This window comes from Euphorbia lathyris, chromosome 9, assembly GCF_963576675.1.
Source record: "Euphorbia lathyris chromosome 9, ddEupLath1.1, whole genome shotgun sequence".
Classification (NCBI taxonomy): domain Eukaryota; kingdom Viridiplantae; phylum Streptophyta; class Magnoliopsida; order Malpighiales; family Euphorbiaceae; genus Euphorbia; species Euphorbia lathyris.
The window spans coordinates 44,460,374-44,476,564 of NC_088918.1; the positions used below are offsets into that span (position 1 = coordinate 44,460,374).

Below are 16,191 nucleotides of genomic sequence, written 5' to 3' on the forward strand. Positions count from 1 at the left end.
TGACTTGGGGTGGCTTTAAGTTTATTAGTTTATTATAATGTTTCGTCTCACTTCATGCTTCTATGAACACTTTATAATCACTTTAAATAAACTCAGGGATTTCCTTTTATTAGACTTATTTAGTTCTTTAAAGGAGGTTGCCTTTATACAGTTATAAAACCATATCTTATTAAAACAAATGATATAAAGAACAATTCATTTATATTAGGTTTATATCCTGGAACAATTGTCTATAGGACACTAAACCCCAACAAATACCCCAAACCCCGAGTGGTTGAGCTTCTGAAGTCGTATTTTTGTCCTCTAAAAGGTCCAAGCTCCGCGTGGAAAGGGTCACGCTTCGCGTGAATGAGTTGCTGACGTTTATCAAACACTTCTCACTAATTTAAGCTCCGCGTGGTACATGTTACGCTCCACGTGGACGTTTTTTCATCGTCTTTTCCATCTCATACGTTTATCCTGCAAAGCACAGTTATGAACACCAAGATTACTTGATTTATTTATTTATTTTATTTATTCAAAATGACAAAAATTAACTAAAGGTACATAATTTATTACTTGTTGCTAATTTATTGAAATATGCATAAAACTGGCACTAAACTTAATAATTTAGCTTAAAAATAAACCGTAAATTATCCCAAAAGATAGGGATAAAACGTCCCTATCGCACATATGGGTGATCCATCTTCAGGGTTGTTGGGCAGTATGTTACCAATTTTGGTAACAAACCAAAATTAGTAACACCAGTTTTAATGGTTGCTTACAACTATTTTCACAAAGTAACATGAAAATTACTCCTACTAAAGGTGCTCTAATAAAATATCTCCAAAATTTAGAAGGAAATTAATAAAGAAAAAAATTACAAAACAAACCATATAGTTTTTACCATTTTCAAATATAAACTATGTGGTTTAAAAGTTTGAAAAGAGGTACCATGTGACAATATTAGTAAAAAAGTCAAAGAGTATTTTTTTGTCATTTTCTATCTCTTCTCATCAGGGCCGTTTTAAACATTTTTGGGGCCTTGTGCTAAATGAAAAAAATAGGCCTTATTTATTAAAACAAATTAATACTTTCATATAATAATAATGTTTCTACAAAATGAAACACCAAAATACTTTTAACTTGATTTTTAACATACTAAATATAATAAAAATAATTAAATTAGATATTGTATAATAATAATAATAACCGGACCCCTTAAAACTCTTAGAGCGTTAATTTTCTGGATACGTTAACATTCATTTAATTTTTCACATAATAATTAATAATAATAATTTATTTAGATTTGTATAATAAAAAAAACTGGGTCCTCCTAGATTTGGGGCCCTGTGCGGGAGAACTCCTTGTACACCCTTTTCCTACTCCCCTGCTTCTCATTTGTTCTCTCATATCTCTTAAACTTGGTCACCACCGTCTCCTCCTCCCAAAATGTTTCCGATCTTAACAGTAATTATCTTTCCTTTAACCTTAATTGAATTTTAGCTTTTTAAACTGAAATAACACCATTTGCCTTAATGTGTTAAACCTCTTTACAGGAAAACCAAAAGTCACTTCCTTTCCCATGAACAACACATAATCATGATTTTCATATCAATCTTACTACTGTTAACGTTGATGTTGTTGTTATTGTCATGTGTATACATAATTTGAGTATTGCTGTTGTCGTCGTTATCGTTATCGTCGTGGTCGTTGTCGTGGCGGCGACTGCGACATATTCGTTTGATGCGTTCCCAATCTTTATGTTTCTTAACCTTGATGCCCTTTAAATGTGAAAGCTCTCCTTTCCTAATATGACCTTTAATTTTGCGTTTGTACTAGAGATGGACTTCTCCATATCTGAATTTGCATTTTTGTTTGAGATGAACTTTGGATGTATCAGAGTCATCGTTCAATTTGTATTCTTTGATGCCTAAAAGGAGACTTGATGACAAGTCGCAGTGTTTGGGACTTCATAAAAAGATGAAAGATCCTCAGGATTCTCTACTCTTCGGGTTAAGGATAGCAGAAACAGAAATATTATGCTTAGAAAAGCTATGGATGAGATTGGTTTCAGTTCCATCTCAGAATATTATTTTAGCTTAATCGTCTTTCCTTTTACCATTGATTATTATCCTCCACCATTTACTGTTAAGATCGGAAATGGTTTGGGAGGAGGAGATGGTGGTGAACATTAACAATAAGGCCATAGTTGGAAAAGTCTGGTCTCCCTTCTGTAGCAATAGTCTCCACCTTCAAAGCATATGTTTAAGTTGCCCTGTTTTTTTTTATATAATGGGCCTCCTGACCCCAGTTATTGGTACCACGAAAGATAGCTCCCCCAGGTTTCTCAATCGACGAGTGGCACACCAGAGGTGATAGTGGAAGACCCTACGCCTACGCTCATTACCTGTTTACCATATTTGGCCTCTTTTCGATACAATAGTTCCAATTATTCCTTTAATTGGATTATTGGCAAAAACGCGATGCGGGTTCGATTCCGCTACCCGCTCTAGATCTCTATACTTTCTAAAAACTCGAGATAATCTTTCTATATCCATATAGAGAGAAGAGACAACAAATGAGAAGAGAGAGAAAATGACAAAATACTCCTTTGGCTTTTTTGACCAATATTGCCACATACCATTTTTTAACGGTGTTACGATTTTTGATTGCTTTGCTAACGGATGGTATCACATGGTATCTCTTTGTAAACTTTTAAGCCACATAGTTTATATTAAATGTCCAAACCACATGGTTTATTTTTATACTTTTCATAATTATTTAATCAAATATAAAATTCCACATATATTAAGCAATAAATTATTCACCGATAAGAAAAGGTGGACGAAGAAAAGGCTCTCTGCAAAAACAAAAGAGGAAGAACCACAAACTGCCGCCCCTCATCTTCTCTTTTTTCTCTTCTCTTCCCGGTCAAATTCCCCTAATATACTTCAAACTCTTCTCTTTCATAGATCTACTTTGAGATGTCTTCCTTCTTCCTCTTCTCACCGGGTTAGATTTTCTGTGTTTTTCTTTGTTGTTATTTTTTTTAAGTTGGTGTTCATATATTTTTTCGGATCTCTTTATCTGTCTGAATTGTATTTGTTTTCTATTATTCTTTTATTTATACATTTTCCGAATTTGGCAAGAGCGGAAATGATTTATTTTGTACGTAGATCTGTGTGGTTGCAGCAAAAGAAATGACTCAGATCCGAATGTTCGAAATGACCTAAATGATGCAGATCGGATTACAATTGCTTTTTTTTGGATTTGGATTTCCAAGAAATATTTTTTTTTTTGTGTGTGTTTTTTATACCTAAAATTTGTTTTTTACTTTTTACAATCATTTTTTCCAAGAAATATATGGCTAGTAACTCAGAATATAAATTTTTATTGTCCTCATTCTTATTTTATGTAATAAATATATAAACATTTTTATAAAAAAATAAATATTTACCGACAATATAAGAGAAGACTTTTTGCTGCAACTCTCGTGAGTCATGAGTCATGAGTCATGACATGTTCATGCCTTTTCCTTCGCATGAACTTCCGTGTCCAAACTCGTTTTTTCTTTTTGTGTAGATCCACCTAATTAATAACGATTCTTAATTATTTTAGATTCTTTTTTATGGTAAATTACTTTCATTAATAATTTAGATTTCGGAAACTTAAAAAATAACGAAGTTCTCGTGAAATTAATTAATCTCCATTTTTCTTGAGCAAAAGTTTTCTAATAAAAATAATTTAAAAATAATGGTAAATAATGGTACATCTTTTATCCCTTAAATTTTTCGCTACTAATATTAAGAGTAAAATTGCTGTATTTTAGATGTTAGGAATAAAATTAGTCATGATTCAAAACATTATGGGTATTTTTGCATAATCCGAATTAGTATTATGATTTTTGTATTTAGTTGTTACAGAATAAGCAAGTTTATGGAGTTGATGAAACATTTACAAAGTTTAAAGAGCTAATAAATTTTTATGGACAAGTTTAGGGAGTTGGTGATATGAAATAAACAAGTTTAGGGAGCCGGTGAAACACTTGCAAAGTTCAGGGAGCTAATCCTACAACACATATCATCTCTCCACTGTGGCAATGCACATGCTTAATACATCATTTGCAACTTATTTAAAAAGTTTGATTGACTATCTGAACTTTTAAAGTACTTCTTGAATTTGCGTAAAATATTCAGTTAGCCCTTTAAACTTGCGTAAAATGTAATAAATTAATCACTCGGTTATAAAAAAAAGTAACTTAAATGCAGAAAATGTATTAAATACGTCTTTAAAAAGTAAAACAATCAAAATCGGGATATGTGGTTATAATACAACAACAACAACAACAACAACAACAAAGCCTTAGTCCCGAAATGATTTGGGGTCGGCTAACATGAACCATCATATAAAACCGTGAAATCAAGTCGTGTCAGCGATACAAATTCTCTCCCTCCACTATTTCCTATCCACTACCATATTTTCCTCAATCCTCAATACACTCATATCACTCTCGATCACCATCCTCCAAGTTTGCTTAGGTCTTCCCCTACCCATCACCACTACATCCATTTGCCACTCTTCAGTCATCCACTCTAATATTTTTTTTTTTATAGTTGAACAATTAAGAACTTCATTTTTAATCTATTTTATGAATTATGTAATAACAATTTAAGACGTGTACTATACATATTCCACGTTTAACTTACTTCTTTTACAATCGAATAATTAATTGATAATATTTTATGCAAGTATAGAGGGACTGAATTACAAATTCAAAGGACACTTTAATAATTTAAGAGCGCAATCAAGTTTTTTTGGACATCTCTAGGTAAATGATGTATTAAGCCCAATGCCCACAAAAGAAAATAATGGTAAAGTTGAGGGTTAGAAAAATCAAACGGGCCTACGTTCCCCTCTTTCTCATCTCTGACTTTAAATCCACGGCCCGAAAAGACTTGTATTTCAACAAAGCCTCGGCTCCAAATCTGTGGGAAACTGTCCTGGTTCCATTTCCTGCTCTGCATTGTCCGTGTTGTTTTTATTAGCCGTCATTCGATTTCAGTCTCTTTGTTCGTTTGCTATTCTCAGGTAATGCAATTTGGCAATTCGTTTTTACTTTTGCATCTCATTTGTTTTTCTGCTTTCATTTTTATTACGGATCTCAATTTATTTATGCAGAGCGGATATTTGGGTTTTCTTTCTTGATTGATAAGCAAATCTTTTTTTTTTTTTGGCAGATTTACAGAAAGAGAGATGGGTAGCGCAGGTGCATTCTCATGGAAATTGGCGGATCATCCAAAGCTTCCCAAGGGAAAGACTATTGCAATGGTAGTTTTGGATGGATGGGGTGAGGCTAAACCGGATGAATACAATTGTATTCATGTTGCTGAGACGCCTACCATGGATTCCTTCAAAAAGGTATTATTATTATACTATCCATTTGAGGATCGCTTAAAACTGTGATTAGTTACTGGATCAGTCTATTTAGAGATATTGTGTCAGGCTTAGTATGTGGGACGGATTATTCAAGTTTCAGATCCTTTTCAAATTGATTTTTCATTAATGTTTACCTTATTTAGATTTGTGTTTCGATGTTTTGATGTTGTCTTCTATTGTTTTTTTTTTCTTTTTTTTCTGAAAGACTGCCCCCGAGAAGTGGAGGTTGATTAGGGCTCATGGCCCTGCTGTGGGGCTTCCAACCGATGATGATATGGGCAACAGTGAAGTTGGTCACAACGCTCTTGGTGCTGGCCGCATATATGCTCAAGGGTTAATTTCTTCTCCCTATTCCTGCCTGCGGTGTTTGTTACTTGTGCAACCAATTGTTCCGGCCTTTTATTCTTTATTATCTTCTGGTTTGGGTTACAACTTTTTTGTCTGAAGTGATTAATTTTGGTATAAAATTATCGTCCATTAGATATGTTTGTTTTGTTATATGCTTCATTACTAAAATATTGGAATAGTTAGTTTAGTGCTTGTGAACTGCTTCTGCTCTGCTTTTATGGAGTACCAAGAGTCTTTGGGAACTTGTACCCTGTCAATTTTGTAGAATCTTCGTGGTTGTAGCTTGTAGTTTCGCCGCAGCACATTGCAGTGCCCCTTGTCATCAGATCTAGTGCATCTTAAATGAATATTACTCTCAGCTTATTGTTTATACTACAGGAGCTGGATGATGGATTTGTTTACGAGTTCATGAAGCCTGATGTTGAACTTAGCATTTATTATAAGCTTAATTTTTCTTTTTTTATCAGCATACTTTTTCCATGCCACCTACCATGCTTCTATTTTTACCTTCATAATTGCGTAGAGAGTCTAAGGACAATGAGCTTTATGTTCTTTTGGTAATGCTCTATTGATAGCTAGTAATTGTCGGTTTTACATGAATGCATTCTGGAGTGTTTCTAGTTATGTGCACTTTTGTGAAGTTTATTACTAATTACTAGTTTGAATTTATGTTCTTTTGAATACAGTGCAAAGCTTGTTGACCAAGCTCTTGCCTCTGGAAAAATTTATGAAGATGTGGGATTTAAGTACATAAAGGAGTCTTTTGGGAATGGTACTTTGCATCTTATTGGCTTATTGAGTGACGGTGGAGTTCACTCTAGGCTCGATCAGTTGCTGGTAAGTTCTTTAGATAACTAGTTTCTTGCCAAACTTCCTATTTCCAAATAGTATTTACTCTTGTGTTCTTTCTTTTGTCATTATTTTCAGTTGCTACTAAAAGGTGCTGCTGAAAATGGCGCTAAGAGAATCCGAGTTCATGTTCTTACTGATGGACGTGATGTTATCGATGGTACAAGTGTTGGCTTTGTTGAGACTCTTGAAAAAGACCTGGCAAATTTACGGGAGAAAGGTGTTGATGCACAGATAGCATCTGGTGGAGGCCGTATGTATGTTACGATGGATCGCTATGAGGTATTGCATCATATATTTTTTTAACTTGTTTCTTTTTCCTTTCTTTGATGTGTTTTTTAAGTTTCATCTTTATCTTGGGATTGTAAACACATCCCTAAAAAAGCAATTTGGATGGGTGAAGATGAAGCAGCACAAAGGCCTAGGATCTAAACTCAACATGATTAGTGCTTAAGATAGGATTCCTCGAGTGTGGCCAGAATTTTGTCCCCTGCTGCTCTTGTCACCTGGTAATGGTATCCACCTGTAAATGTTGGCATAGTATGATGCAGGGAAACTCATCATGACATGCGTTTCACGGTTTCCGGAAAATGTGGGAGGAAACGGAAACTCCCAGAAACATATCCGTAATTACCCAAAATATGAAACACATCTCTCAGTTTTTAAACGGTTTCCTTTGCTTATTTCGACTAAAATCCTGGAAATTCAAACTTTCTATTTTGCAATTTCCTATTCAGTCTAAGATTAGGAAAATTGAAACTTCTTATTTGACTGATACTTCCTCACTTGTATCCTTCAATTTAAGAACTTACCTATCCTTCAATTTAAAGAACTTATCTATATTTCTTTCTCCTATAACCATTGTCTCTTGAATCTCGATTGAGCTTGGATTTTCTTCATCTTGTTCTTCGTTCTTGTTCTTTTTAAATATTTATAAATATGCCCCTATATTTTTACTATATACACATTTCCCCCACGTTTTCGTTTCCTATGTTTCTTCCCGGTGTCCATTTCCGTGCAACATAGGTGGCATATAGTCAAAACTTTCACACACAGCATGGTTATCATAGCTGTAGTTATTAAAGCCATGCCTTAACTGAGGTGCCAGGCGTTAGGCCTATCATCTAAGAAGGCAATAGGCAGGTGCTGTAAAGCAGGTGCTTGACTAGGCATGCCTATGTGTTTGTGTGCTTGTCATGGATACAGGAGGTGTGCCTGGAGCGGACGCCGATTGTTAACCTCGGCATTTTTTAGGGTTTCAAAATTTAAAGCAGCTGTTTATTCTCAACCCTTGCTAAAATCATCTACTCTCCAAATTATTTCAAGAAAACTCAAAAGGCATCCCTTAACTACCTTTGCTTGTCTGAGGCACAATAGGTGCCAGGCGATAGCTGAGAAGGCAATAGGTGGGTGCTGTAAAGCAAGTGCTTGACTAGGCATGCCTTTGTGTGCTTGTCATGGATACAGGAGGCATGCCAGTAGTGGACGCCGATTGTTAACCTTGGCTTTTTGAGGGTTTTAAAATTTAAAGCAGCTGTTTAATCTCAACCCTTGCTAATATCATCTACAGTCCAATTTTTTTTTTTTTTGAATCTCAGTTTGTTTTTTTGATGTTATTCTTGGTGTAATCAGCAATCCTAGACCCTTTTTCATATATAGTGATCTACTTCTTAATCCTAGACCCTTTAATTGTGTATTAAACCATGACTTATGAAATATGGGAAAGACATTTTTTACTCTTGACTTATTCTGTTTCTGTTTCAAGGTTTTTGCTACTTATGAAATAATCCTAGACACTTTTTGCTTGTTTAGAATTTATACAACACAATCGTTGGAGATTTGGCATTTTTTTGGCTTTTCATTTTGTAGCACGCACTTTCAGTTTGCTGGTTGGTGCTTGCCTTACCAATGGCTCATGTTTAATTTAGTAGTTCTCTATCGTTTTCACTTATCATGCATATACAGTAATACTTCATCTTCGTCATTTAATTATCTAGGGTTTGGTTGAATTTGGATTTAGAATTTATTATTATGAAGTATGATTATGGAAAAGTTAAGAGTAGTTGACTTGGAATTTATTGCATGTTAGAATTTATGATTAAGATCATGGATTATGGGTTAGTGTTTGAAAATTTATTGCGTTTACTATTTATCAATTCTTAAATGGTAAATGCTGTCATTATGATTTTATATATTATTTTTCTTTAGTGCATCTTGTGTTGTCAGGCGCTTGCCTGCTCCTTGCGCCTAGGCTGTAGGACTCCCTTTCGCTTTTGTGTACCTTGCCCCTTTAATAACTATGATCATAGCTTTCAAAGCTGAAGGAGATAAGGAAGTACTTAGAATATGATGTGGCGGAGAGACTTTAATCACTTCAAACTAATTATTCCATGCTTACTGCAGATATATGTGTCAGCTTGTGTCTTCCTTTTGTGTATTATAAATTTAGTTATATTATTGATAGAAATAGCTTCAATTTAATTACATAATTTTATTTTTTATGAGCTCCCATCACCTAAATGATTCAAAATGCATACGAACGCAAAGTTGAGTTATATTTTCGCTTTCCCTAATGGTAGGATCAATACAGGTTAACCTTTAAATTGGGGAATATATGACTTTAGTATGTCAGGTACGCAGTTTCTTTTAAACCTCTAGCATATTGCCTAGAGTTCATCTAGGAAGTAGATATAGGTTTTTAAACTTTCCTTGTGATTATTTGGGTATGTACTATCAATTAATAACTTGACCATGACTACTGTGATCTGCACATGTTTATCTCAGGACTTACAAAGTTTGAGTTTGTGGTGATGATAGACATGAGCCAGTATTTGATATCTGTTCATTAAAGTACATAATTTAGTCTTGGGATAAGGTACCAAAACAGGCCTAAAGTTTTTTGGGGAGTATCAATTTAGGCTCCAAGTACAAAAGAACACCAATTTAGGCTTAACGTTTACAAAATAGTACAAATTTAGGCCTCGATAATGAAACGTGACACGTCATTCATATTACTCCATTAAGTTGTGATTTCTCTCTCCACGTGCAGTTGGCAGAACTTAATAGAGTAATTTGAATGACGTGTCACGTTTTATTATCGAGGCCTAAATTGGTACTCTTTTGTAAAAGTTAAGCCTACATTGGTGCTATTTTGTTCATGGAGCCTAAATTGATACTTCCCAAAAAACCTTAGGCTTATTTTGGTACCTTTATCCCTTTAATCTTTTTAGTAATTTGCAATTTTTAGCTTTTGCTTTCCGAAATACAAGAAGTGTGTATCACAATTTTGAATTATGTGGGTGAAGTTATTTCTCAGTTTTATAATTTTAGTGACTAGATATTATTTCTTATTGTTATTCAATTCTTGAGTAAACTTCTAAGAGATTATTTATCTGTGGCTTCTTAGGAGATTGATTTCCTTTTGAAGAGCATGAAAAATGACAATTTTATATTTGAAGTTTGTGGACAACTTTCAATTATCCTGCATTAGAAAAGCTAGTTTAACAATTTTGAGGAACACCACCTGCATCTATATGCTAATTTATTATTGTTGTTATTTGCAGAATGACTGGAGTGTTGTTAAACGTGGATGGGATGCTCAGGTTCTTGGTGAAGCCCCACACAAGTTTAAAGATGCTGTTGAAGCTGTGAAGAAATTAAGGGAATACCCCAAAGCCAATGACCAGTACTTACCTCCTTTTGTCATTGTTGATGATAGTGGGAAGCCTGTGGGCCCAATTGTGGATGGCGATGCTGTTGTCACGTTCAACTTCCGTGCAGATCGGATGACCATGCTTGCCAAGGCACTTGAATATGAGGATTTTGACAAATTTGATAGAGTTCGTTTCCCTAAAATCCGTTATGCTGGAATGCTTCAATATGATGGTGAATTGAAGCTTCCGAACTATTACCTTGTATCTCCTCCAGAGATAGAAAGAACATCGGGTGAATATTTAGTACACAATGGTGTTCATACATTTGCTTGCAGGTGAGCCATCATGAGAAGTATCTTATTTTATAGTGGCATATCAAAAATGCCATTTCTTCTTTTTTCTGTTTTTCCTTTTATATGGCATATAAAAAATGCTATTTCTTCTTTTTCTGTTTTTCCTTTTATACGTTGTCTATGTATGTCCTATACTGCTTTGAAATTTTTGTTGGGATTACAGCTGTATAAAAAAAAGTTACTTGTCAATCCCATGTTTTGATAGTGCGGTGAAGCAGTCCGTGTTTCAAAAAAATTGTAGTAACATGGTTAATTTTGCTAATGCAACTTGATCTTTAATGTGTGTTATTAAAGTTAGGCAGCAATAGATTTACTTAATTTGACTCCTTGTCCTCTTAGTAATATTACTTCTTTATTTGTGTCTTCTGTAGTGAAACAGTCAAATTTGGTCATGTCACTTTCTTTTGGAATGGAAATCGTTCTGGTTATTTTAATTCAGAAATGGAAGAATATGTTGAAATTCCAAGTGATGTTGGAATAACATTTAATGTCCAACCAAAGATGAAGGCAATAGCGATTGCAGAGAGGGCAAGGGATGCCATTCTCAGTGGTAAATTCCACCAGGTAAATATTCTTCATATCAAGTATTAAATGGAAGTGCATAATACTGTGCAAGAATTAGTATAACCTGTTACTTTGCATTTTTCAAGGTTCGTGTTAATATACCAAATAGTGACATGGTTGGACATACGGGAGACGTTGAAGCCACAGTTGTCGCATGCAAGGCTGCTGATGATGCTGTCAAGGTATTGTTGATACTAGACCTGGCAATTATCGTGTTCGAGTCGTGTCATTTTCGGGTTCGTGTTAAAAAGAGTAAACCCAAACCCAACCCAAAAACTTTCGTGTCACAATCGTGTTAACCTATTTGGGTTTGTGTCGATTTTGTGTCGTGTTTTCGGGTTGCATGTAATCTTGCTATGCATCTATATTAATGATAAATTTTAAAAATATAAGAAGATATATTACTATTTTTAAATATTTTATGTCATTTTTAGATTAGCATGTCAACATTAACCATCAAAAAGTCCGGGGGTCATGTAATGCATTTATAACAATTTAGGAGGTTCGAATCATATTTGTAAGTAATAATTATAATTTTATTATCTTTGTTAATAGAGTGACATAAAACACGTGAGAATATAACAATAATTTTAAATATTCGCGTCATTTCGAGTCGTTTTCGGGTTAGCATATCAACCCTAACCCAACCCAAAAATTTGCATGTCAGTTTCGTCTCAACCCAAAAATGACACATTACCTACTAAGCTAAACCCAAAAACTAAAATTGCGTGTGTACTTTTACCACCTCTAGCTGATACTTTGTTGTTGCTATCTTTTTCCCCATTATTTTAGCCATAGGGCTGAAGTTTTCATTCAACTGAATATTCAATGTTTCAGATTTTAGTTTGATGGTTTCATGTTTGTATGATGCTATTCTGACATTGCATTTTCTCATTTCTTAGTCCATGTCTCGTATTGATTATGTGATGAACTTGTGCGTATATGAGGTCTTAGGTCTCTCTTAATTACTTGATTTGGAGCAAATGCACATTTTTCTTTTTGGTTGGAACGTGCTAGCTAATTAGAATTTTACAATCTCTACAAGTGTTTTGGGGATGCCATTAGGGTTTTTTTTTTCTTTACTTATATTGGAATTTATAATATGTTTAAAAGAAATTTCATTTCGGGTAAAGCTAAGCCTTGTAATTGTTTTATGATATTTTGTAAAGAATTACTCAAGACAGATAGCTGCCATTAAAACATGGACGTTAATTATATGGCTCTATTTCAGCTCACATGCAATCTTACCAATTGCAGATTATCATTGATGCTATAGAGCAAGTTGGTGGAATATATGTAGTTACTGCAGATCATGGCAATGCTGAAGATATGGTGAAGAGGGACAAGTCAGGGAAGCCTGCGGTTGATAAGAATGGCAATGTTCAGATACTCACATCTCATACCCTTGAGCCAGTAAGTTTGCTTTTCCTTTTCCTTGATAAATTTAAATAAAGCATAGTTCCCCCCTATTGAATGTGATAAGACATGTAAAACTCTGTATGGAACCATAGACATTCAATGGTTAAAGTAGGTTGAATCACCCCTCGGGGAGGAAAGAGAAAAAAATTCCACTTCCATCACTTGGCATCCTGCGGGTTGCCCTTCATGGAAGATCGGCTGACACCTAATATTATTTGATATGAACTTTGTCGTGTATAGGTTCCTATTGCAATTGGAGGTCCTGGATTGGCAGCTGGTGTCCGGTTCCGCAATGATGTTCCTGACGGTGGACTTGCTAATGTAGCTGCTACTGTGATCAATCTCCATGGATTTGTGGCTCCTGATGATTATGAGAAAAGCCTCATTGAAGTTTTTGATAACTAGATTAAGTTTGTTTTGATTTTGCATAAATTTTGATTAGCAACTGTGAATTGCGGAAGAAAGCTTGTATTTTACAGCAGATTATCTATCTGCTCAATAAGTTACTGTGAGTCTTCCATCTGGGCTCCTGTTTTGGATTCTTGATAGACATACATACATGTTAACAATTCAAAAATTGACTGATCTTTTTATCTTGTAAATTTTGCCTGCCTTGTTTGGCTATCGGAATTTCGGAGAAGTTACTGGATTGTAGGGAAACAGGTGGCTGGCTAATACTTACAGCCGTGAATGTAAGGCCAAATTTAATCTAACCTTTTTGTTTTGGAAGTTTAGATTTGGCCCTAATATACGTTACGGACACAACCTTACGCTATTTATCGACTATGCGACACTAGTAATTCTTGCCCCAATTACTAGTCAACCTTAAGCCCAACTTGCTTAGCTAGAATGCTAGACAACACAATGCAGCCGAAAAATAGGATCTTGTATGAAATAAATAGTATCTTGCATAAAATAAAGTGAGGAAACGCTCTTTATTGCTAAAAGACTGTTTACAAAGTTTAATTTACAAGGAATCACTCAAGGTCTCACTTGCCACTTGGATTTACAGGCTACAAACAGATCTAGGAACAATCGTGATACTTTACAAATGAGTGGCTAGCATTTAAAGACTAGAGACAAAAGTGTAGAAGGTTTTAGACCATTTTGGCACATTCCGAGCCTGTCTAGCAGATTTTGGGTTCGTGGGTTGCTGAACCGAGGTTCCATAGGGAAGGTTTCTCTAAGCTTACAATCTTCCCTCGCAAGTCCTTGCAGCTTTTTGCCATCCTGAGGTTCCCCTTGCACAAACTGAGGTTATCAGAGCCTGCTGCCTAGCCTGGCTCGCATGCGGGTTTGTTGGCTCTGGCACAGGCCCGCGGACTTCCACTACACCAATTCTTCCAACCTTTAATAATTTTTCCGCACTTCCCAAACATTTTATAGGTTTATAATGACTCTAAGGATCCACATACCAAATATGGATGCATTTAGAATCCTCTAAGTACCATTGTGGAGTGCGAGTGTTCAATGCAACATAGTAATGTATACTATCCCTGGGCAGACCCGTCTTAAACTTTTTTGGGCCATGTGTTAATTTTTTTTATCAGACCCTTAGTATTTAATAGAATTTTATATTAAGAAAATATAAATAGAAATGAATGAATTGGAAGGATGTGCATTTTGAATGATTGAATATCTAAATCACATGTGCACTCAATGTAGTGAAAAAGTGGATATGGATCTTATTACATTATATTATTTTATTTTTCAATTTAAGCTAATATCTATATTTAACTAAACACGTCTTAAATTTTAGGCTTTATAATTTTTGGACCCTATGCGGAATGGCTCCTTGCACACCCTCATCTACGGTCCTGCCCCTAGACTTCAGGTTGGTATGAAATACACTATAGGGGGAGTACTCTCTTGGCTCAATTGGTCCCCAGCAGGCAACGCAAGCATGGGCCCGTACCCCGATTACATTGTGCATAAATGCATACATACTTGGCCGTTGTCCACTGAATTGTCCTACAATGTCCCGATGAACTGTAAAATGATGATTTTCCCCTGGACCATTTCCCTTAGCCCATTGGGCATTCTTGTTGGGCCATCCCTCGAATGAATTTAGACGGGCCGTGACATCCTCCCTCACTCTATTAGGCAACGTCCTCGTTGCCTTTCGAGGGTAAGCCACACATCATTGTCCGCAATGTTTTCGCTTTGCGTTGCTTGGACGTGTCCTCCTTGCTCGGCTCTTAGGTTGTGCCACTCTCCCTCCGTTATTAGTAGTATCCTTCATGGGTTGTTTCTCGGTTGCAACATGTCGTTCCTCCATTGGCCTACCTTTTGGCTTATAATTTTGGAGTTTTGGCCCTCTGTGGCACATATCCTCGTTGACCTTCGCCTCATTGGCTTATGGTCGAGCTTGTCTTCCATCGACAACCGTCCTTCCTCAAGCCTTGATTGGCATGCCTTCCATCGTGTGGCCAATCTTTTCCCGTTGGCTCTTGGACCACACACCTTTCTCCTTTGGTGTTAGCTATCGTAGGATTCTTTGGTTGGGTGATGGCACCTTGCTCATCTTTGTTGCTCACGTCTTTGACAACCTGTTTAGCCTTAGACTTCATCCACTTCACCACTCCCTTGGGGTGAAAGCTTAATTGGTTGGTGCTCCACCTTGCCCTCTGACGGCAACACCTTGGACCCTTCTATTATTGTAGCTCTCTTGAGCTCCACATTGCCCTCTGGTGGCAGCTCCATAGGTATTACTGGTGGATGGATATCATTGCTCCTTTAGACGTGGGTGGCTTACTCGAGTTCGACTCTTGAAATTTATCCTGCTTAGTTACGAGTTCTGGGCATTGAGGGGCTTAATGTCTCATCATCCTCCCATCCCTCAACTCGCATTGCGCCTAGATGGCGAAGGGACCCCATGTACATGCCTAGCGACTGTTCATGCACTTTGTCTTCCTACTATTGTTTCTCCCATTCTTCGACTAGTGACATTGATAAAAACTATCTAACTCCTAAGAGCAAGTGGACTCTATCGTTATTAAGTAGTAAACGTTCCTAAGAATGGTATCGATCCCATAGAGACTAGTTTCCTATTCCTTACTTGACTAAAATCCTATATTAACTAATGAATCGATAAATGAGTTTGTTGTTTTAATTAATCTAATGAAATATTAAAGCAATGATTTAATACTTGGTAGTTCTATAAATGAGTGAGAGGTTGAGATACCATGATCCCTATGTTTATCTCCTATGGTGTCAAGTCGTGTAGTGATGTTATAAAGATCTAAACTTAAAAGACGGTAACTTTCCTTAAGAATTAAATAACCTCAGTCTAAGATTATCAACTCTATTCCTAGTTCCTTAGACCGATGCTTGATTAGGAAAAATCTCCAAGTTATTAGGAATCATGAATATTAATGAAAGTTAAAGCTAAGCCGTGACCTAGACTACGAAGCCGCATTATCCGGTTAGGGTATATGTAAAGTTAGGGCTTGCTTGGTTGGATTGATCGCTTGGTTAGGCTACACAATCCAACACCTATACTAATCACTTGGTTAGCTTATTCAGTATAGACAAAGATTCCTAACTAAATCTTTTGATTTATTTCTTTTCATAACACAATTTAAACT

The 16,191-nt window shown here is 35.8% G+C and overlaps 1 protein-coding gene across 1 annotated transcript; it reads left to right on the top strand.

Annotated features, from left to right (window-relative positions):
• Positions 1-4,911: 4,911 nt before the first annotated feature.
• On the top strand, positions 4,912-13,206 carry LOC136206832 (2,3-bisphosphoglycerate-independent phosphoglycerate mutase). Its single transcript, XM_065998014.1, has 10 exons — positions 4,912-5,070; positions 5,220-5,400; positions 5,624-5,751; positions 6,453-6,603; positions 6,694-6,897; positions 10,179-10,603; positions 10,993-11,185; positions 11,272-11,367; positions 12,443-12,598; positions 12,845-13,206. Exons 2-10 carry the CDS (start codon positions 5,236-5,238, stop codon positions 13,007-13,009), a joined length of 1,683 nt encoding a protein of 560 aa, XP_065854086.1. The 5' UTR covers positions 4,912-5,070; positions 5,220-5,235; the 3' UTR covers positions 13,010-13,206.
• The last annotated feature ends 2,985 nt before the right edge of the window (positions 13,207-16,191 follow it).

What these genes read in the sequence shown, in the direction of transcription:
- LOC136206832 (XM_065998014.1), top strand. Translation starts at nt 5,236, where the DNA reads ATGGGTAGCGCAGGTGCATTCTCATGGAAATTGGCGGATCATCCAAAG. An exon ending in TCAGTGGTAAATTCCACCAG is followed by an intron (nt 11,186 to 11,271) that starts GTAAATATTCTT and finishes GCATTTTTCAAG; the next exon opens with GTTCGTGTTAATATACCAAA. An exon ending in CTGCTGATGATGCTGTCAAG is followed by an intron (nt 11,368 to 12,442) that starts GTATTGTTGATA and finishes TACCAATTGCAG; the next exon opens with ATTATCATTGATGCTATAGA.